The sequence below is a fragment of the Malaya genurostris genome, chromosome 3 (genome assembly GCF_030247185.1).
Source record: "Malaya genurostris strain Urasoe2022 chromosome 3, Malgen_1.1, whole genome shotgun sequence".
Classification (NCBI taxonomy): domain Eukaryota; kingdom Metazoa; phylum Arthropoda; class Insecta; order Diptera; family Culicidae; genus Malaya; species Malaya genurostris.
This window is the reverse complement of record NC_080572.1, coordinates 288897967-288921874: the sequence shown is the minus strand read 5'-3', so window position 1 is coordinate 288921874 and position 23908 is coordinate 288897967. Positions and strand designations below refer to the sequence as shown.

At 37.2% G+C, this 23908-nt stretch overlaps 1 protein-coding gene and 1 long non-coding RNA gene across 9 annotated transcripts in view; both read right to left on the bottom strand.

The window, feature by feature from the left end:
• LOC131438895 (rho guanine nucleotide exchange factor 18) overlaps nucleotides 1-12175 on the bottom strand; it is a 50817-nt gene extending 38642 nt beyond the window's left edge. For 7 of the 8 annotated variants that reach the window (XM_058609275.1, XM_058609279.1, XM_058609278.1 and 4 more), the window contains exons 1-7: nucleotides 11994-12175; nucleotides 11019-11107; nucleotides 3636-4031; nucleotides 3462-3568; nucleotides 3231-3403; nucleotides 3038-3167; nucleotides 2827-2960 (exon numbers count right to left, since the gene is read on the bottom strand). In XM_058609275.1, the coding sequence (XP_058465258.1) occupies nucleotides 2827-2960; nucleotides 3038-3167; nucleotides 3231-3403; nucleotides 3462-3568; nucleotides 3636-4031; nucleotides 11019-11070 (992 nt within the window). In that variant the 5' untranslated portion in view covers nucleotides 11071-11107; nucleotides 11994-12175. Of the gene's footprint in view, nucleotides 1-2826; nucleotides 2961-3037; nucleotides 3168-3230; nucleotides 3404-3461; nucleotides 3569-3635; nucleotides 4032-11018; nucleotides 11108-11921 lie in introns of all 8 variants that reach the window. The other variant, XM_058609276.1, reaches the window with a different exon arrangement.
• Nucleotides 12176-15292: 3117 nt separating this feature from the next.
• Nucleotides 15293-16151, bottom strand: LOC131435665 (uncharacterized). The gene is made up of 3 exons (XR_009230524.1): nucleotides 15722-16151; nucleotides 15452-15543; nucleotides 15293-15400 (listed from the first exon to the last, which is right to left on the bottom strand). It is a non-coding gene; the product is annotated as an uncharacterized LOC131435665 (long non-coding RNA).
• Nucleotides 16152-23908: the final 7757 nt, after the last annotated feature.

Here is a 23908-nt window from a genome sequence, read left to right as displayed (position 1 = left end):
GGACATGCGTTTTTATTTAAATGATAATAACACTTGGGTTTAATAGTATTGCTACAGCATGTTCACATTTCGTTATCTTCGGTTGATTCTTGACAGTATATTACCATCCGCTCAGGCACTTTTGAACATCTGGTACACTGACTCGCAATCGAAATGTGTCACAACCAATTTGATACAACACACCCGAGGGAACGGTATAATGTATGTTGTACACACAAAAACACATACATACACACAGGCACATACGCATACACACGAGCATACATACCTACATGTATTTCACAAGCAAGCATCACAACATTGAGTTACTATTTCTATTCTAATAGATTCTAACTAAAATTTGTGTGCCAATAGTCATCTCATTAGTAGAGTCACCATGTTATTTTACCGATTACTCGACTTTCAATAAATTTATTGAGATAAAATCGAATACAAAATCTTTGCCTCGTCTGTAAGAAGCAATGGAACATAAAAGTAGTTCAGAAATGATTCAATACTGCTGTTTTAACGAACAAAAAAAAAAAAGCTCCAGATTTCATGTTATTCTTGAAATTAATCTATCAAACAGAGATAACAGATCTCACTCTAACTAATGGTTTTCGTACATGAAATGACTAATGGATTTGAGATGAATGGGGGTACCGTTACCCAATTTCTATCACTTCTATTGGTCGATCGTTAGTCCTGAGCTGAAACGGTGGCCTTTATTATCTTTCTTGCATGCACTTACTCTTACATTTCATTCACACATCATCTCACCCATCAGGTCCCAAACGATACATCCTCACAATATAAACTGGATGAACATCGTTTGACATCTATCAGTGGTTTGCTCATTGGTTCGGTCATTATTATTTTATTATATTCTACAATATTCTATTTCATTCCACAGTATTCCATGGTACACAAACCACCAATAAACGTCAAAGATGTATTCGATTTACCGTTCATTTATTGTCATCGTGTGAAACCCAATTGGGATACGTTTACTCTACTTAATTTTCACTTCACACTGGTAATAAGGGCCGGTAGTATGAAAATAAAACATAAAAAAGAGCTCAGTTAAGCCCTACCGGCCTCTCCAACCCCGGATGTTGGAGCGTAATGCAATCAACATCTTATTCAAGTCGTTCCATATATTATTCATTTAATTCAATTATGAAACTAAAAACTGTAACGCATATCTTTATCAAATTGTAACGCTAATTGATTGTATGTGATGATGTTTGCAATACCGTCAAGCCCACCAACCAAAGGGAGGGACATGTCAGCTTCGTCCATTTGTACCAAAACCTCATCGCATGGATGTTATGACCCATTTCCATGGGATAGCACATCCCGGAACACGAGCAATCAGGAACTTAATAACGCAACGCTTCGTGTGACCTTCGATGAACTCCGATATCAACAGCTTCGTCAAGCATTGCGTGTCATGTCAGCGTTCGAACTACGTCCCCTCTGGGAAAGTTCGATCTTCCAAAGGCTCGGTTTCAACATGTTCATATTGATATTGTTGGACCACTTCCTCCGTCGCAAGAGCATCGGTATCTTCTCACGATGATTGATCGGTTTACTCGCTGGCCGGAGGTTGTTCCACTGATGGACATCACAGCAAACACTACAGCACATGCGTTGTATTCACATTAGATCGCAAGATTTGGCGTTCCAGAAATCATTACAACAGACCAAGGCCGCCAGTTCGAATCGGAACTGTTCCACGAGTTAACTAAAATGCTCGGCGTTCACCACATCAGGACAACTGCGTACCACCCGCAAGCTAACGGAAACGTCGAAAGGTTCCACACGACTCTGAAAGTCTCAATTATGTGCGTGAACCCGAAGAATTGGTACGTCGAATTACCGATGATCATGCTTGGACTACGGGTTGCATTTCGGCAAGACTTAAAGTGCTCGGTGAAAAGACCCCTTCAACACCCATACGAAGATCCGTATCAGGTGGTGAAGCGTGATAATATATTCATGGACTTGATTTCTGGAAAAACCCAACGAATATCCATTGATCGACTAAAGCCTGCCTTCATATGCAACGCTGATTTGAAGGATTATCCTCCGGACGATTGTAAAACTAAAGTTACACCAAGCGGACACCGTATCAGATTTCTTGTGTAACTGGAAAGGCTCTGTGGGATGCGAACGAGTTGCATACCACCCTGAAACGTGGGTAGCGACAGTTGTCAAAAAGAGTGAATTACCGCGTGCGCGGAGCAAAGCAAGAGAGAATAAATATTACAGTCTTTAAGAGTAAAAACGTATCTGACCTTTATTCAACCGATTCGAAACGCCACAAATGAATGAACAAATAATTAATAAAATAAGGCAGAAAAAGTTAATAAGTGGGAAAAAGAATAAGTAAATAAATGAGTGAATTAGACTGAATAACAAACAAAATAGGTGACAGGAATCCCACGAAGCAATTATAGGCCGCGAATGTAGTCGGAGATACATCATTAAATTTACCGACAAATGTTGCAAGGCTCACCTTGTACGAAAATTACACCTCTTTATAGGTTTCTTCGTTTCCTTGGTGTACCAATATCTAGTTTTTATGACACGACACTTCATATAACAAAGCATAGATCAGTGAACAACATAGAAAATACCCACATCAGAACAATTCCGAACTCTAAAAAATTTCGGAACGAGTATTGTAAACAGATATCGGCTAGTTTTGTTGGGAGGACATTCCAACTTTCTTGCTGGTTTAGAACGATATAATTAAAAACCTATCAACAATGTGTAAGCGAAATAACAATCCTTAAAACAGTTTATAACAGTTCTAGTCAATAAAAAAAAAACAATACTCACGGAGTAGCTGTGTCCTCCTTGGCACTCTGGTTGCGAACCGGGGCTATCGATGGCGTCGAGATGCTTTTCTGCAGCGGAATTCGACAGACCGCCGGGGCTAGGTTCCGTTTGGCAACTATTTTCTCGAAATCACGCTGTAAATTTAATTCACAATTGAAAGCTAGTAATTGCCGGAAGAATGAAAAACTTATCGGAGTCTTTGTTCACTTACCGCTAATTCAGCCTCGTTGAGGGAGTGCGTCGATATTCCACCGGTACTGTTCCGACTAGTTCGATTGTGCAGTCTTTCGGCGGCTCGCAACGATTCCTGCTCTTCGCTATCCAGGCTCGAGAGGCTGACGCTACGGTTGGCAAAATGGCATTTGGTTAGATGTTTTGATTAAATCGTTTTGCGGGAAACAAACCTCTTATGGGACGACTTGGTACACTCGGTCAGGTCTTCGATTGCCGTCCACGACTTTCTCCGGTCGGTATTCAAACCGTACATCTGCTGGTGAGGCCAAATGTTGCCGGGATTCGCGATCGACAGATCCGGCAGGGAAGGGCATGACGAGAACAACTTTGAGGACGATAGTTGCTGGAAGGAGTCAAGAGGTGAGTAGTTTGGTTTATACTTTTTGCGACCATTTGATTACCGATGCTCCAATGAATCCCACACCGCCAAAATTGGTATTTTGGATGGTGGAATTTTTCATTTGAACCACACTTTCTCGAATACATTGCAGGTGATTGAGTGTGTCCTCTACAGAAGTAAAACGTTCAAAGATTAATTGGGGGGGTTTTCGTAAATCAACATTAACTAATCCTACCGAGAAAGTTATACTTGGCACCGGGACTGTGCGGAGTAACACTGATAATTGGCACCATGTTGGTGTGGTGGTGGTTATGATGGTGGTTGTTCTGGTGGCCGGCACTGCTGTTGGCCCCGACAGGCTGCTGTTGCTGGCCACAGTCACTGTTGTTGATGGACGCCGTGTCGATGACGATATCGCTCAGCTTACTTTTGTTATTGCACTTGTCTATGATGCTGTTGTTGTAGTTGTGTACGTTGTTGAGACTGTGCTGATGTTGGCTGCCTAGCGACACGTCCTTCGTCGACGCAGAATCATTGCATTTCAGAAGACCCGGCGTCACCGGTTGCGGTATTAGTGGATTGTTGCTGGAACTCAGATAGTCGATCACCACGTCGTCATCGTTTTCATCATCTAGTCGTGATAAGGTTGGAATCGAAAAAAAAACAAAAGTATAACTGTTAGGACGGTTGATGAGGCCGTTATTGAGATAGAAATGGAAGACCACACTGATCCGACACCCGTAAGCCGAAAGAATCAATTTGATCCGTTTTCACTGTGAAAGAGGTTACCTAAATGATAATGATGATATCTATGAAACCTAACGGAAGGATTTCAAAACACATTAAAACTTTCGTTTTGAATTGCGCAGTAATTTTGAAATATTCCATACTTTGAACAAAGAGCTACGATACATTCAAATTTGGACAAGTTTTAATAGAAAATGTACGTTATATTAATTGTTAGTAGAACACTATAAATGATCAAGATACTGAGTATTAAAGGTTGACTAAAAGTAAATTGGAACACCCCTTCTAGTTTATCAACAAATTCACGAACAAGGCCATGACTCGGCAAGAGATTTGCAGTTGTGGCCTGAAAGCGACTATGACATCCCAAGTTTACTTCGAAGAATGCCTGAAAAGGCGACTATTGCCACATTCATCCGCAAGAATAGAAGCAAAGTTATCTTTCGGAGTAGTATGCTGCCAACAATATAGATTTTGTTGCCAAGTTGATCAATCCTCCGAATTGCACGGACCAATCTAAAAATTAAGATTTGTGATGAAATCTTTATTGGAATTGATAAAACGATCAAAATAATTCAATACTGTCGGCGGGGGGTCATGCGCAAGGTTCAATTTTGGTACACTCTCTCCAAGATATCGGCCAGTATTTCACGAATAAATGCTTCAATACTGGCTTCGAATGCGTCAATCGTTGCTGGTTCATTCTTGTAGACATCAGCCTCAACAAGGTCCCACAAGAAACAGTCCAAAACGTGAGATAAACTGTTCACCGAAGGCGAGTCTCAATTTTGTTTATGTTTCGCGTGCCGTGTGGGATGTGGCACCGTCTGGTTGAAACCACATGTCAGGCATGGGTTCCATCAAGAGAAAGGTTCGAGATTTCGTTCGAACAGGAGAAATTTAACCATCTAATGCTAAAAACGACACGTGGGATATGCGCATTGTTTTATCTAAGTGAGCTGTTCCTTTGGAAACCCTTTTTTAATCCACTTAGTGGTGTAATGATGCCTTTCTCATATTACTTATATTTCCAAAAATATCACTAGAAGATTCTGTGTTTTCAATCTTGAATAAAATAAGAATCTTTCTTTGGGTATTAACTACCATAACGTTTTCAATCTGTGAACAGTTATGTCATGTTAATAAGAATTTTTTTTGCACCGTCGCACTAAGTGATTGAACACACTTTACCATATAGTTCTGGAACCGGAAGTCGGACCCGGATGAAATTAAACAGCAACCTATGAGACTATAGGAACTTTTATTTGAGTCTGTTTGTAAAAATCGATCAAATCATATCTGAGAAAATTGAGTGAAAAAGTCTCGTTTTAAACTTTTTGACCACTATTTCCGGTACTTCTGAAACCGGGAACTTGGAACCAGTATAGCCGGTTCATTTAGTAAGTAACTAATATAGCCTACAAATTGAATCAGTTTTAAGCCAAATCTAGAAGATTTGGGTTTGGGTCTCTCAAAATAAATCAATTTCACATCTTTTGTCACGGACCGAAGCAGAAAATTTCGTTCATTGTTTCTTGCTGTCGGTCATTCAGCTCATGAGGGTACCACCTTCTCACCTTCTAAACCTTTTCCATAACCAGAAGACGATCAAAATTGGCTTGGCAACTATCGTTTAACCTTCCAGTTATTTGTTTTTGATTATTGGGTATAATCTACGTACCACAATCCTTGCATCTTCATTTTTTTTTGGTTGATCTGTTCGTTCTTTTACTTCCACACTGAATTCCTCACATTTTAATCTTGAACCAACGACCGATTGAGCATGTTTTCCGTAAGCTTCAACAAAAATTCAATGGGATTCAGCAGCACTTTGCAAAACAAAGTGAAGATTCAACAATTCCCGCAAATACTCTTCATTTTACAAGAATTTCGATATAATCACCTAAAATGTTTGGTATCAACTAGTATTAAAAAGAAAAACTCATTACTTTTGCTCGTCTTTCTCGTGCTCGGATGACGGCTTCGTTGCAGTGAACGACATTGAATTCTCACTTTACCTACTGCGTAAAATTGACACGTTTCATTCATTCTAGTCTGCGTAGTTGACTATGAAGTGTCAGTATATTAATTACTTTTTAGAACTTTTTGATATTTTCTTCCATTGAGATTATTGTAATTCGTGTTGTGCAGGTAAACAATTTTTTCAGGATACTTTATCACGAAAACGCGCCAAACTATTAACGTGTCACAGTATTTGGCCTCTAAAGAGATCACCGTGTTTCAACATCCGCCTTATTCGCTCGATATGTCACTTTGTGATTTTTATTGTGCCCTAGAACAGAATTAATGGTCAAACGGTCCCGTTTTTAGTCGATTACGGACATTCAAGCGGTTGTGACGAGGGTTCTCGCGGACATCCCGATCGAAGCGATCCAGAAATGTTGCGAAGCATGGAAAATGCTCTAGAATCGTTGTATATCTACCCAAGAGAACAACTTTGAAGGAGATGGCAGAGTTGTAGAATAATTTTTAAATATGCGGTTTTTATGGAATCAGTCTCATTACTTAGTTGAAAAACCTTGTATGAGATTTCAAGTATTTAGAAGTGTGAAGGAACGTGTTAGTTTTATTCGTATGCACGTCATCCAGTTATGTTTCTAACATCATCCACCCACTTTTTTGGAATGTGATGTTACATCGAAGAACGTGCTTAATTCACCAATGAGAATTCAGATTCCACAATTCGAGAGCCATAAGTCTTTACTCATGGACTGGAACATGGTTTTGCCTTTCTCGTATAGAAAGGCTATGCAATCGCTGCGTAAACCGACTTTACAATCGAGGGCCGAGTGTCATATACCGTTCGACTCAGTTCGCATAGATCGCAAAATGTCTGTGTGTATGTATGAATGTATGTGACGAATAATGTCACTCAATTTTTCAAATTCAAGAGATGGCTGAACCGATTTTCACAAACTTGCAATCAAATGGAAGGTCTTATAGCCTCATACAATTTTCTTGAATTTCATTTGAAGCAAATTACAAAGATATATGAGCTAATTTATGAAAAAATGCGAACTCAATTTTATCAGAAATTTCTTAACCGATTGTCACAAACTAAGAAGCAAAGAAAAGGTCTTAAAATTCTTTAAAACGTCCCTGAAAAGTTGATCCAGATCCAACTTGCGGTTCCTATATTACAGTGCGATTAGTGAAAATTTTCAATTTCATGAGTATTTTGTCGTGAATACGACTTACTTTACTATGGGGTGCCTTTTCAAAATTTACCCTCTGAGAGAGTGATAAGTTTTTGATCGTGAATATCTCTTGTTGTATCTAACGAATCAACATAATTTTTGCTACATGCCATCGGAAATATAATCACAATTTTATGATAAAACTTTCAGTTGTGTGGCATAATCTCAAATAGTTCAAAATTCAACTTTTCTGAAATGTTTGGTATAAACGAATATCAAAGATGAAAATTCATAAGGCGCGTTTTCCTTTCTCGTATTTTGAAAGCTCATAGCTCAGTGATCTGTTGAAGGATTTATATAATCTAACTACCAATAGAATCGAAATTTTTCAACCTAAACGTGTATAGCAAAAGCATTGAAGTATTTCAATAGTAAACTATTGAAAAACCTATCTCATTTGACCCATGTCAACACCAGCCAATCAGAACGCGTTCTGAGGAAGAGAACAAAATATCTGCTTCTGTACAACAAATTGTTCGAGAAAAATGTTCCGAACAGTGCTTAATATCGTAGTGAGTTCCACAATTTGGTCCTTCTGAAAGGCATGAATGAATCCCTACAGCATATTGATAGTTTGTTTCGATAAATTATGCAAATCCGAAATGATAAAATCGACAAAATAAAAACTCTATTTGCTGCTATTTTTATAGCCGTTAGACCGCCTATTAGTGAAAAAGCTACAAACAAAATCACGTAAAAAGAATCCTCTTAACAAAAATTGGATCAGTTAGGATTCTATCGCCACTGCGAGCAAATGTATTGTGTGTCGTTTGCGAAGCTAATTTCGCTTCCGACAAGAGCGATTGCGTTACAGCTGCCAGTTGTTTGCATTGATGAAAAAACAACGAAAAGTGGACAACGGTAGAGAGCATCACACAAAATCAGCCGTTCTAATGGCTCTAAAAGTTTTCTAAAGAACTATTAGGATTTCTTGCTCGCAAATCGAAGGTAAATATCCTCAGTTTAGTGCAAATCTAGAACTGTTTGATTAGATTTGTGCACTTTTCGCTGTGTGAAATTCACAGTAATCGAGATCAAGTGAAGCCTTCTTTGTTTTTGCGAAAAATGTGAAAAAGGGGAATGCTTGCATAATTCATACAATTGATCAACTAATTGATATTCGGAAGTGTTGAGGAACATGTCAGTTGTTTTCGTATTCCGGACATCCAGTTATGTCTCTAGCAGTACCCACCCACCTTTTTTAATGTGGAACACATTTTTGTTTTCTAAATAGGGGTGCAAATTAGTTACTCAAGAAAAATACACGTAGAAAAGTGGTCAGGTTTTGAACAATTACAGCTCAGTTAATTTTGTATCAATTATTAATATTATGTCACCATTTGATTGGAAATATTTCTACGTATTGATTTGAATGTTCATAGCCATATATTTTTAATTGTATATCATTGAAATGTTGATTAATAGCTAGCAGTGTCCTATTTTGTCTGCAAAAAATCTCCGGCATACCGGATTCCCCTGCCATAGTCGACGGTTTTGAAGGAGTAAGCGATATATCAAAGAGAAAGCAGCGCTCTGATTGGTCAATCGATGCAAAAGCGAAGCTGTTGGAAGCACGCGAGGCTATAAATATAAGCAAAATTATAGCTAACGTTTCAGTCCAACGTGTAGTATGCTAGAGGTAGGTTGTTGCTATACAGCAAGACAAAGAGTTCCAAAAAACGATTTGAAGCTTTAATTAGTATGCTCTGATCTTGTGTCATGCAAGATTGGATGAAATCCCATGTTTTGTCGTGTCGCCTGAGAAATTGACAACTAACTATAATTTCTAATTTATATATGATAAACTCGATTGATAATGAGAAATAGTTTATCGCTTCAACCTAAATCGTGGAATGGTCCAGAAACGCTATAAAAATAACTGCTTGCATACAAAACTTGAACACAAGCTTAGTGAAGAGAAGCTTAAATATCGATATCCGTATCGCAAGCATGTACAAACATATAATTGCATACATTTGGGCTATTGATGTAATTTCGTCGGCTACAAAATAAATACAAATTACGAAAAATAGAGTCTCTATTCTGGGTTCGCGTGTTCGGTGTTGGTTCCTAATAAAAATCAATCCAAGCAGACTCTCGTGCATTTGCGGATTCAAAAGTGTGACGATTAATTGAAAAATCGCGAAAAAAGTGTCATCGACATCAATAGAAATTTTGGTGGCCTTGTTCCACATCAAAGGCTCGAACAACCTCATGGGGCTGATCCTTGTAGTTTTTCATTTTTTTGCTTGGCGAAAATATTTCGAAAATAGTTCATGAATAGAAGCTAGCGAAAATTTTTGTTCCATAAGATATCTCCTACACTTGACATGTCAGCTATATGATCATCGAAATCGATCTACTACCCAATATAAGTCTCCAACGAGCCTAAAATTATTGATATCGGTTCACACATATACGAGAAAATTGTGCGGTAATGAGTTTTGACGTTTACGTCACTTAATGGCACGATAACACCGGAACCAGAAATGATAACCATTTGATTTTCGAATTTGATCAACGGCTCGATAGCCTTTTTCTCAACCGGTTTCGACGTCTTTAAGGAGCGGTAGCTGTCTTTAAGAAGCGGTAAAAAATAAACAACGCGTTTTGTTTGTTTCGTATATATTCCATTATATCTCCGGAACCAAAAACGGTAGCCCTTTTGAGCCAAATCTTGTCAACAACTCACAACGTCTGTGTGTGCTTGTACAGTTTGAGTGCATAGTCTCACTTGTAATGAAAACTAGCGCTTTTTGTCCGCAGCCGTAAATCACTTGCCATATCAGAAATTGTAAATTTATCAGCTAAAATTAATGTATATCATAGCGTGGTCATATGAAACTTTTGACTGGGAAGCCGTTCAAAGTCTACATTCCCAACCGAAGAATTATTTCTTAGGGCGCGATTCAAAACATGTTAAAATATGAAAACACAAACAACCATAGAGACTTATCGAGAACATATCGATTTTTTGAAATATGACACTGTCACTGCTTTTACAATACAATTTATATATCAACTAGTGATATCTCTGAAGAACACAAGAAATGAGAAATGGCACTTTATTTTGCCTCTCAATGTACTATTTTAGAGGACTATTTCGTCATTTTCTTGATCGGAATATTCCCTATATCAAACTGGATAGACGCAACATGCGACATTCAAAACTATGACACAATTACCAAGTAGTAACAATACAAGTGGAGGATGATAGACAGACCTGGGACTACTCAATGAATTGATAGTGGTCCCGGATAGAACCAATGATTGGAGTTTCAGTTCAGTTTTTTCGACCAACCAAAATGTTCCTCTAACGCGCCCTTGTTATTTTCAAGCTATAAGCTATTTGTATCATGTATATAGATTTTATAAAATAAGTGTTTCTATGTTAGTATTTATTTTCCAGAGAAAATCCTAATAAAAACGCTCTTTTCCAAGTGGATTTTTAAATGTGTTATTCGCGAAAGCACTAGGCAGCAAACGTTAGTATATTTACCTAATAGAATAGTGTATTACTAAGAGTACAACCGTTAACAGTGTATTTTACTACATTGATACCATGCAGAGCAAAAAGACACCTACTCAAAACTCAGGCTCTCTAAATAGCAGTCTTAGTCTAAGCTACGCAAAATGAAACCAAAAACGGTTACCTGATGACAGCAGTATCAACTGTTCCGAGGCAAGCTGATCTTTACTATCCATTATTACAACAAAATTAACTGTTTTTTCGCTTTCTCGTCTGCGCAAAAGGGAAGGAAAACAATGAACAACAACAACAACAACAACATCAATATAAATAAGTGTACTATTAGTACGTTCTCATTTGTGGAATTCGTGCTCCAAATGAAGAAAACACTCCAGAGCCTAGGTGCTCTTGATGGGGCAGGCAGGGAACTTGGGTTGGTTGAAGTTTTCTCATTGTTTGTTGAATGATGTTAAAAATAGACAGAAAATTCTGCATTTCAAGAGCACATAAAAGAAACGTACAGCTTAGAAAAATGGAGATATACAGGAAAAAAAACAAGTTGTTAAACTTTTAGGCTGCATTTTACTAATGAAAACCCGTGCAGGCAGTGTTTTCGGTGAGAAAAGTTCCAGATCTAGGAGTAACTGATGATGATGCTTACAGATTAGCGAAAAACGTATCTCACTATCACACTAGAAATTGCAGTGCAAAACAGCTAAAGAAAAAACAAAACTCAACATAGCACACCAAAAGTAACACTATCTACTAATTTACTAGACAATAGTAGGCCAGGAAAGCGTGAATCGAAGGGAAACGATTTTCTTCGCGCAAGACACTTCGCACTTCCTGCTCTCCATAGCTGGAGCGAGGCAATAAGCTGCCACACTATTTCTGCATAATTTGATGGTGCACCAAACTAAAACCACACAAACAACAGGTACTTTCTTGCCATGGATTTTGGTGTCCGCTGTTTGGATTGCAAGAGTTTGCAAGAGACACTTGTGCAGGCGAGTGAGCGTACGGGGTAAGGGGAAAAAAAGGGCAGCACACAGAAACACACAACGGAACGGGGGAGGAAAGTTTGAACCTGTAGCTCTTTCTACACCATCTTCGATATTTTTTTGACAGTGGTGCACGATTTTTCACACACAATTCGTACCGTTAATGCGGGTCGCAATCGGAACACTCAACCATCCGCGCTTCACATGATCTTTCCCGCAACGTCCGGAGCGTTTTTGATCACTTTTCCAGCGAAAAATTAGCGAAAATTCGATTTTTCCTCGCTTTTACTTCACTTTGGCTGGCACTTTTCGACGGGGAGACGAAAAACTTCACTACACTGGGAAAAAGTGCCATCGGGCAACCCGCATGGAGAATGGTGTGTCGGCTGGAGTAGGTCGACTTGTTTGGTTGGATGTCAGTGCAATCAGCTGTCAGGCAGAGAACGGTGATGCTAGGTGTAGATTTTTATGGAAAAGGCGGTTTTGGTGAGATAGATTTGATGTGAACAGATAATCTTTCGAGATTCTTTTAATTGATAACAGCCAGCAAACCATCTATATCAAATAGGTATTTCGAACAAATCTGTACTCGTTGAATGTTCATTAAAATAGTCAACGAACTGCTCGATTCGTCATATTTTACATGGTTCTTGGCACATTGTCGCAAAGCTGATTTACCGGTAGCGACACCCGCCAATGAAAAATGGAACCAAGAAAAGGAGGATTCTTTCGGACATTTTAATATCGGCAGTAGTGATTTGCAACATTTTTATCGTTTATTCAATAGTACAAATAGATATCAGCAATAAAAGTACACTCGGAGTAGAAGAAAATCGATTTCAAAGTGATTACTACTACTTTTTTTAGTGTAAACTACGATTAAACATGGAAAATCTTCGGAAATGTGTGAAATTGGGTAAGGTTAGGTTTTCTCGGATCAACATTTTTTTAAACAAAAACCAGTGTAATGTTAATTTCTCGAGTACTAGAATGTATAGCAATCGAGTACTATTTATTTTTGATACTTTATTTGTTATTTCCAGGCATTTGAAAAATGTTATCGAACCAAGTTTAATACTCTATTCTGAAGAATCGGTAGATTTCGCACAATGAACTAAGATCAACATTACCACCTCAGAGTAAAAACTTTTTCTTCAACTCAAATAAATTTTCCCATTTTCATAAGAAATCGGTGAAAAGGTTGAGAAATTAGAAATTTTCCTGCCGATTTGACAGCTCTTGCCAAAAGTATCATCTCTGAACAAGCAGCGCCTCTAAATTTCAGTTTTGCAACAATATGCCAATCCCGATGGTAAGTATTGGCCAACCCGTGGACAACTTGACAGCTACCATACATCGAGAATATAAGTAAAAGTTTTGGTTCTCTGGTTCCACAATGGCGTCGTAAATGGAATAACATTTGGAAATAACGTATCTGTTTTTCGACAATCTGCGATTTAAATTTTTATATTTAAATAAGTAAAATAAATTTTGCTAGCCTTTCTTGACATATATAAAATAATAATGATGATTATGATGGTAGCAAATTATCACATAGAGCAATAAAGGAATCGAGTATTAAATGGGGAAATAGTTACTAACATAGTAATTTTTCCATAAACAAACCTACGGAATGAGTAAAACTTTTGCATAAAAAGTAAACCTTTAGTTCCTTCAACACTTAATTATATTTAGATATTGATGCTAAGTGAGGTTATATAATCTATTTTCGTTATCGAAATTAAAGGTTTAAACACCTACTGGGTAGAATAAATGGTCAGACCACAATTGTTCCAGAGCGATCTCAACAAGTAAAGTCAATATTATCAAAGCTGTAGGTCATTCTGAAAGCAAAAAACTTAGATTTATTCTCAAGCGGAATATTAAAAGTATTGGTTGAAATTTTAATTGGTAGAAATCAATGTTTTTTCCCCTAATTACATCAGAACATTCTTTGACTATTCGAATTTCAACTACTAATAAATGTAAATTCACTGGAGAATAAACATTCCTATGTATTTTGACAGCTTCATTCGAAAACATCATCGTTTGTACAAGAAGCACCATCTACATGTCGAACTGTCGTTAGAAGGCCAATTGTTTTATTCTATCCATAACGGAATCATTAGTTCTTTTATTGCTACGATAGTAATTAGTAAATTGAAATGTTATTTCACATGATTGCACGGTTTCAAAATTTTAAATGTTATTCGCAGCCACGTATTCAGAAGAGGAGAGGGGCTGGCCAAAACGAAACAGAAACGAAATAAAAAATTTGAGAAATATTATTAGGCTGTTGATCCTGTAGATTACACCGTGAGATCGAGGTTTTAAGAGTTACGTGATGGTTAAAACTCCCCTGCCGTTACGACACGCAGCGGCAGGTTCTACGAAGCAGAACAGAGTGAAAACCACATAAATTGGAGGATGAAACCGGGGTAAAATAAATGATAATAATAATCTAACATAAAATTGTACTGGAGTTGCTTCACCGTTGTTGCCATCACGGTTAGAGCTCGACTGATTCGCGACCTAGAAGGAGCAGTGCTGCTATCTATGAAAGTTTAATCTGTGTGTGAAGCGAATGTAAACAAAGCAGGGTACATTTTAACTCAACTGAAATTAGTTACCTCTCGGTTTTCTCATTTGATATTTTGTTCGTTGAAATATGAAAAAGCTTCAAAGATTCCTATTTAGTTATCAGAACATATTGTGCGGTGTATCGTAGCTGATATTTCGTCAGTAAATAGCGGAAAAAATTTCTTCTTCCGGCACTAGTAATTGGCATATGTAAGACAATATTTGAAATTTTGTGATAAAACAACTATTATTAGTAATTTTAATGCGGCAAACAAGTGCATTACAATACAGTAGGAGGAAATTGATAATTATTTAGGAAAAATTTTCTCTGATTATTGTAAATCATGCATCTGAAAAGTTGCTCGAAAGGTATCGACTGGGTATATCGATTCAATCATTTCTAAACATGTGAAATAAACTATGCATAACATAGATTCAACGACTCAGAATCGAGCCAACGAAAATAAATTTCGTTTTCCCAAGTAAGTTTCAAATATTATTCTAGTTCAAATTCAGACAACTGTAGTTCTTTTTCTTTTCCCACCGTACAACTAAACGAGTAATTCTGAGGACTTCTTCTGATCCCGTTGCCTGCATCGATTGTCGTTCAAAGCGTCCCGCCAATTTGTTTACTTATATATTTATTTAATTTATTCATTTGACAATAAAATATACTTTATGAATAAATGCCAAATGTCCTTAAAATGTTATAGGTTCGAAATATCCAAACGCCGTTCGTGTAATCTCGTTGAATGTTAATCGTTCTATAAAGTCGATTTTCTGTAAAAAATCAAACGTTAATAATGTTGTAATCTCAATTACGGATGTTGAAAAAAACAAACCCATATAAATGATTCAAAACAGCCATTTCATTTTTATTTCATTTTTATTTACTGGCTTTGCAAGTACATGAAAATAACCATACAGAAAGGACACTTCCAGTTCAAACATTTACTGCGTGTGGCTCAATAGTTGAAGAGGATTACTGTAAACAAGTCGAAAATAAGCCAAATTCATCATTGTAGATCTCACCTACTCCAACTATTCGAGCAACTTCCTCCGGCAGCGTAGTTGAAAAACATCCGAAAAGTTCATCAACACAGTGCACGTATCACCTTTTGAAGGCTCCTAAAGATGCATCGAAAAATGCATTATTTTCACATTTAAAGAGAACACTTCTACGAAAAAATTATACCGCAAGTAGAAAACATGCAGTTTTAATAGAATTTAAGGAATTTTCAAAAATAGCAGTAGATTTTCATTCATAAATATTGTTCTGAAATTATGTTTACTTTTTTCCACATACCGATCACTTGTATTTTACACGATAAAATAGACACCGCTCAAAGCGATTATTTTATATTCATTAACTGAATTAGCATCTTGAAAGATTTCAAGAAACACTGGTATTTACCATTTCAAACAGCAAAACTAAAATCTAAGAAAACGGCATGTTTGAAAATTTATTACTTTTTGCTTTTGCTTACTTCCACTTCACACACATAAGCTGTCAAACTCAACTTCGTAGTCGCGAATAGAGCTGTCAAATTTGGTAAAAGAATGAAAAAGATAGCACAATAAGAAGCACGACAGTTACCTGACGCTCTACAGCACGCCGGTGCCATAATTTTGATGCATTTAAAGGTTAGAGCAAATTCAGCAGCTGCAAGATTCATATGGGTGGTCTATAATGTAAATGAAACTGAAACAAACGTATCCCCAGCAATCCGTTTTAGTTTTATTTATTCGACCAGTTCTACTGTCAAATTTATTTTTTCTATTTTTTCTATATTTGAAACACAGATAAAACACTGCTGGGGCTGCCAGTTTATTTTGTTATAATTTCTAGATTTAAATTTTAAAACTGACATAAATTATGCATCTAGAACTAGAACACTCCTGAACATGCCCTTAACGCTGTTGATGCGACTTATACAAAATTGTCCGATATCGCACTCAATCTGATGCGACTTGACAAAATCCGTGGTTGCAACGATCCAACGCGGATCCGTTTTGGGCAATGAACCGCAAAACCCGAGATCAGTACGGGATCTACTTTAGACAATTTTGAACCAATTTTATTGCATTGGTTATGTTCGTTGTTGTCGTATGTTCGAACCCCGACCTGGAAGCATTTTTGGAAGCGCTGCGAAGTCTGTTGAAACAGAAAAGTCAATTTCTTCAAAAGGAATTAATGCTAAGGCTTTGCTTTGCTATTGTACTTGATTGGTAGCTTTGTTAGTCTTACCTGGTGAGATTTCGACCGAAACAAACCCGTCGATAATTGCTTGGTGAAATTTTCTGCATACATCGGCCAGAATTCTGCCTGGATGCCAGCAGAAATTTCGTGCGGGAAGAAGTCTGCTAGACTTATTCATATCAGCGGACCACGTGCTGCCTATCAGTGCCTACCAAAACTTGAGAGCGATGTTCGATGAATGCTCCGCTATAGATTATTTTCAAACATGATTAGTTCAGGCCGCTTTCTGTTTTGTTTTGGAAGCGTGATTTAGAACTCTAAGCTGAGTTGCTAGTGGGAATCAGGCTCGTGTAGCGTGCGTTCTTATCGTTCTCATTGCAGTTCCGTTTAGTCAAATACAAAATTACTTCTTATTATAAAATGATTAGTCACACAGATTCAAAAATCGAAAGCTACTCCCGCTTAGAACTGTTCTAATCCGACTGAAAATGATACCGGTTGCATTCGATAACATTTAACCTGAACTTGGATTTCTCTTATCAAAAATTATTTCAACTGTGAGGGTAGCAAAGCATAAGTTGGACCAACGGTCGAAAATCGGTCAGTAATGACTGAAACAGCTCCAACAATGGACCGAACACTCCGTGCAAGTGTCATATTTGAATACAAATGCTTTCCCCTTTTTTTTCATGCAGAACTCAAAAACACTGCGTGGTGCGGTGGTTTTAAATCTAATCACGTTTCTAGGCGATGGCGGTTGTCGTTTACCGGCTTTGCACCACAGCAATCCGCCGTCGTTTCGTTTCCGATCCTGTTGCTGCGGAACACGACACTGCAATGAAGCCATCATCTCACGGGTAAATGATTCATCTCGTTGCCTAACGCCGTCCGTTGGAGGTGCCGTTGGTAATGGCGAGTGAGAATTTTTCAGTTGATAGCCGGAATATAATTTCGAGTTAATTTTACCATCTTTTTACATCAGCGTTCGGTAGGCAACGTGTAGTCCGTTTTGTTATTGTAAATATTTGTTCGCTTTTTGATGCTTGCAATTTATTCAAACTATAACAAACTTGATTGCACGCAATCTATCCTGTGGAGTGCAGTGCTTTCTGGTTTGGACTGGAAACATTATAAAACAAATGGTCACGTAAGATTGACTTATCTCAAGTCATCGATTTCTGTAGGCGCACATTTATTTAATGTAAATAAATAATGATTACATAAAAACAGACCCTATTAGCTTAGAGCGAAATTAGTCTCCAGTTCAGCAACGCCATCGCTCGGTCTCACATTGAACATATGTCAAATATATCGGTGCGCATAGAGACCCTATTATAATTAGAGACACGTGAAGGATAAATTCGTTAAACTGGAGCTCCGGCCACTGTACGATCTTTTGGTAATTTACTAGCAACTAGGCTAACTTGATGAACTTCAAATGACTTTTTGATTTCGAATTTAAAAACGAATTCGTGTCAGTATTCGGTTCGATTTTCTAGAAGAAGAAAAAAAGAATAAACTAAAATGAAGTGTGCTGCTAAATTTTGTGAAAATCGTTTTTGATAGAACGATTACCGCTGTTCGTTTCTTCGATTTCCTTAAAATACAAATTTAGAAAAATTTTTGTAAACTTTATTCCGGTGAATTAAAAAATTATTTACTCATATTCTAAGTTAAAAAATTCACATACATATATCAGGTGCACTTCAAATGTGAACGCGTTTTATTGTCGATCCAGCACTAATCTGCAATTCGCTGGAGTGTTTAGCGCAGCGACGATTTCGAGCGACGTCAGTTGAACTGTCATTTTCTATTCATGAACTGATAGAACCATGTTACATTATACATATTTTGTTGTCTTGATAATGAACCACGTGCTTTAAGATAAATGAATAATTTTTTTGTCTCCACTATTGAAGCACATACCAAAGGAATATCACTTTCTGTATGCACTTTAAGTTGATAATGTATGTTTAGGGTTCAATTGGTTTGAGACTGAATGGTACAAGGTAGTGAAATTTAGTATAATTGTGAGTGATAATTTATCGCATGGCAGTCTACATAACATTAGTGAACAGTGAACTTCGCTAGAGGAACATAATCCGGCAAAAGAGACGTCGTTTCTGATTTTATTCTGCAAGCACAATATACAGGGTGATTTTTTAAGAGCTTGAGAACTTTTTTAAACAATAAAACGCATAAAATTTGCAAAATCTCATCGGTTCTTTATTTTAAACGTTAGATTGGTACATGACATTTACTTTTTGAAGATAATTTCATTTAAATGTTGACCGCGGCTGCGTCTTAGGTGGTCCATTCGGAAAATCCGCTTTTTTATCGACAAATTTTGTTCAGCGATGAGGCTCATTTCTGGTTGAATGGCTACGTAAATAAGCAAAATTGCCGCATTTGGAGTGAAGAGCAACCAGAAGCCGTTCAAGAACTGCCCATGCATCCCGAAAAATGCACTGTTTGGTGTGGTTTGTACGCTGGTGGAATCATTGGACCGTATTTTTTCAAAGATGCTGTTGGACGCAACGTTACAGTGAATGGCGATCGCTATCGTTCGATGCTAACAAACTTTTTGTTGCCAAAAATGGAAGAACTGAACTTGGTTGACATGTGGTTTCAACAAGATGGCGCTACATGCCACACAGCTCGCGATTCTATGGCCATTTTGAGGGAAAACTTCGGAGAACAATTCATCTCAAGAAATGGACCGGTAAGTTGGCCACCAAGATCATGCGATTTGACGCCTTTAGACTATTTTTTGTGGGGCTACGTCAAGTCTAAAGTCTACAGAAATAAGCCAGTAACTATTCCAGCTTTGGAAGACAACATTTCCGAAGAAATTCGGGCTATTCCGGCCGAAATGCTCGAAAAAGTTGCCCAAAATTGGACTTTCCGAATGGACCACCTAAGACGCAGCCGCGGTCAACATTTAAATGAAATTATCTTCAAAAAGTAAATGTCATGTACCAATCTAACGTTTAAAATAAAGAACCGATGAGATTTTGCAAATTTTATGCGTTTTATTGTTTAAAAAAGTTCTCAAGCTCTTAAAAAATCACCCTATATATTGCTTCCGGAGGAGGAAAAATAATGTAGGTTTAGCTACGTGTTTACGAATCTGTTCCGAATTATAGCGTTACGGAAAACAATCACGAAAGATTTATGTTCAAAGCTTGCTTCATTTAGAATTGGAACAAACTTTTGCTCATATTGTGGCGCTCCTGGTGAACGGATTTGGAAGCTCTTGGTGGCCACGTGTCGGGAATTTTGTCAGCTTCACGTATGATTTGTGACATTCCGAAAATCGACTGTACTTTGTAAACAATCAACATGGAAGCCGAAAGAAGGAAAAAAAATTGTGCACAGTTATTTGCAAAATCCATTGTGGTCTGCATCTAGGCTAGCTAAACAGCTGAAATTGCTCAGAAATACCGTATGGCGCGTTATCAAACGGTATAAGAAAACATTGACGACGATTCGGAAGCCTCAAGCCGACCGTCGGAGTCGAACTGACGACCGGAAATTGCGTGGTAAGATTTTGAAGACGATTAAGAGGAATCCTAATCTGTCGGACCGTGATTTGGCCAGAAAATTCGGTGCTGCTCATAGTACCGTGAGGAGAACTCGACTCCGGGAAGGAATCAAGTCGTATCGAGCTAGCAAATAGCCAAATCGAACCATGAAACAGAATAGTGTGGTAAAAATTCGTGCTGGGAAACTATATGACCAGGTGCTGACCAAGTTCAACGGGTGTCTTCTGATGGACGATGAAACCTGTGTCAAGGCTGACTTCGGTCAAATCCCAGGTCAAAAATTTTACTTGGCGACGGCTCGGGGGGATGTTCCAGCGAAATTTAAATTTGTTCTTGCCGACAAATTTGCAAGAAAATTTTTGATTTGGCCGGGCATTTGCAGCTGCGGCAAAAAAACGAAAGTTTTCGTTACAAATAAGACAATGACATCGGAACTATACCAAAAAGAGTGTCTCCAAAAACGAATTTTGCTGTTCATTCGATCCCACGACCATCCTGTAATGTTTTGGCCAGATTTGACAAGCTGTCATTACAGCAAAGCCGTTTAAGAATGGTATGCAGAGAAAGTGGTCCAGTTTGTTCCGAAAAACCTTAACCCACTCAACTGCCCCCAGTTCCGCTCTATTGAGAAATACTGGGCAATCATGAAGAGGAGACTCAAGGCAAAGGGAAACGTTGTCAAAGACATCAATCAGATGACGACCTGGTGGAATAAGATAGCTAAAACGATGGACGAAGAAGGTGTGCGCCGCCTACTGAGCCGTGTTACAGGAAAAATTCGAGAATTCCTTCAAAACCGTGACGAATAATTTTATCCGTATTTTTTCTTAAAAGTATGAAGAAAACGCTACATTTGTATAAAAAAGATCTTGAATGCAATAATAAATAACTGAAATACAGGCAATTGTCTTTGTTCCAATTCTATTTGAAGCAAGCTTTATACAATGAACTATTTCGAAGTTTTGCGGATTTTATGCGAATTTTCTAAATCAAGCGGTTTTTTATGAAAATTATCAAAGTTATGCAATTTTTCATGCGATTTTTCATACGGTACGTATCCTCCGCATAAAAAAAGACTTGAGTGTATAACTTTCGTGGAATACGTGGACCTTTCATGAAGAGAAAACCAAATTTATTTAGGATTTTATTCCACCTTATTCTCTCGATTTGGCTTCTTTAAAATATTATCTGTTCCCGAAGCTCAATCCATCCTCAAGAGGTTGGTGTGAGTTCCATTTTGGAGTTTTCCACTGCTACTTCTGGATCCTGAAACTGGGAACCTGTGTAGCAAACGTATGTTTGCATGTCAACTAATAAACTAATAAAATCTGTAACTTGAAATGGTTTTGAGGCACGTATTCCATCTATTTAAATATTCGCCTTTCTCATATAGAAAGGCTATACAATCACTGTGAAAACCGACTTATGAATCGAGGCCCGGAGGGCCGAATGTCATATACCATTCTACTCAGCTCGACGAACTGAGCAAATGTTTGTGTGTGTATGTGTGTATGTAACTTAGATTTAAACGAAAGGTCTTATGGTCCCATAGATCGCTATTGAATTTTATTCCGATCCGACGTCCGGTTCTGGGACTACTAGTGCCCGGTTTCTACTTCCAAACGCACCGGTAATAGTGAAGAAAAGCTCCAAAACCGGAACTCACTTCAATTTATCCGCAACGGTTGAACCGATTTTCACAAATCATGTTTCAAATTAAAGCTCTCAGTGTCTTAAAAGACACTGTGCAATTTCATCCAGATCCGACTTCCGGTTCCGAAATTATAGGGCAATGAGTATCAAAACTTTCAAACTGTCATACAAAATTATGCTAAATCGGTCTGCATCGGTACGTGCTGGTACGGAAGAAGAAGAAAACGCACATACCTAGCACACAGTATGCTTTGCTCAATTTTGTATAGCGTGCAGGGTTGCCACATTTAAATCCATATTAACTTGACATAACTGTTTACAAATCGAACAGGTGATGATAGTTTTTACCAAAGAAAGTTTTTGATTTTATTCAAGTTTGTAAAAAAAATTTGACACAATCTTCTAGTGATGTTTTTGAAAACATAAGCAATATGAGAAAGGCATCATTACACCACTAGGTGGATTAAAAAAGGTTTTTTTATCAATCCGCATGTGTGTTTTCGCATGAATATTCTTTAGTGTTAAGCGGCAGTTAGAGATTCTATCCACTCATTACCCTGTAATGTCGAAACTGCAAATCGGATCGAATTTAAATCTAAACGTGTGACAATCGATTGAATATTCCATGAGATGTCGAAGTAACACGGAATCACCCGCGATCCCATTTCAACCAGAATATTAGTTGATTTTCTGAATTTGATTGGTTAAAATTTGTTGCAACTAATCGATTGTTGTTTTAACTAAACTATCATTTTCGTTTTTCGATTAGCAGAAACGATGGTTGAAACAACTAATTTAACTGTTTGAAAAAAATGCTGTCAATTAGTGAGGACACATACCCTTCAATTTCAACAAATATTTTAGTTGAAATAACTGGTGTTGTTATTGAAAAAAAAATCTGTTAGTTGAAAAATAAATCGGTTTTATTTGTTTTAGACATTGTTGAATGGTTGAATCAACTCGAACAATGTTATTGATTTGCGAAAATAATCAAAATATACTGATACACGTCATGATCTATTTGAAATAAGTTCGGTATGTTGAGATTCATGAAATAAATATCGTTGTTCAAATATAAACAGTATTTTATATTGGCATGTAATATCATTAGGGCTGGGAAAACCACCGCTGCTGATTTCAAGTGATCTTAACCAAGGAATAAATTTTCATTACGAAATCAGAACTGATCTGATCTCTAAGTGATTTTGATTTTTGTATGATCATGATCATGTCAAGTCGAGATCAGTAAAGATCTAAATTCTAAAAAAATACTTCTGATTCGATCGGAAATGATTGATGTAGAAAAACGATTTTAATCAGCAAAAGGGAGGGGCGAGTAAATTAGCTAAATAATTAAATTTACCTAAAATGAGTATTAAAAGATGATGCCTTCAAACGGTTGAACTAAAGTTATGCACTGATAATTTTAGTCAATTTATATGAGCTTGCACGGAACCCCTCGCGATCGTGAAACAACCAAAATATTAGTTGTTTTTCTGATTTTGATTGGTTAAAATTTGGTACAACTAATCGATTGTTGTTTTTTCTAAACTGTCATTTTTGTTTTTCGATCAACAGAAACGATGGTTGAAATAACAAAATTTTTGGTTAAAAAAAAAAGCTGTCAGTTAGTCAAGACACACACCTTTCAATTTCAATAAAGATTTTAGTTACAACAACCGACCTTGTTTTTGATTTAACAGTTATGTGAGTTGAAAAACAAATCGGTTTTAGTTGTTTTAGATATTACAATTAGTTATTTCAACTTAAGCAAAATTAATGATTTTGAATGACAATAAAATATTCCTTATTGACATACGTTCTGATTTTTTAAATGAAAATTTGGTATGTTAAGATATTACCTTCCATCTATCGGTATGGTAAAATCTTTCTCTGCCCTTGCTTTATATTAAATGAATTATTCATTGAAACCATTTTTTTTTGTTTTTAATATACTGTCTTTAAGTAGTGCTGGTGTCAACGAAACTTTCTAATTGTGACCACTATATTACTTACGAACAAAAAGTCGAATCGAATGATTTGATTTTTATTTTTTGATCCATTGCAACTTACAGTTTCAACAGATTATATGAAT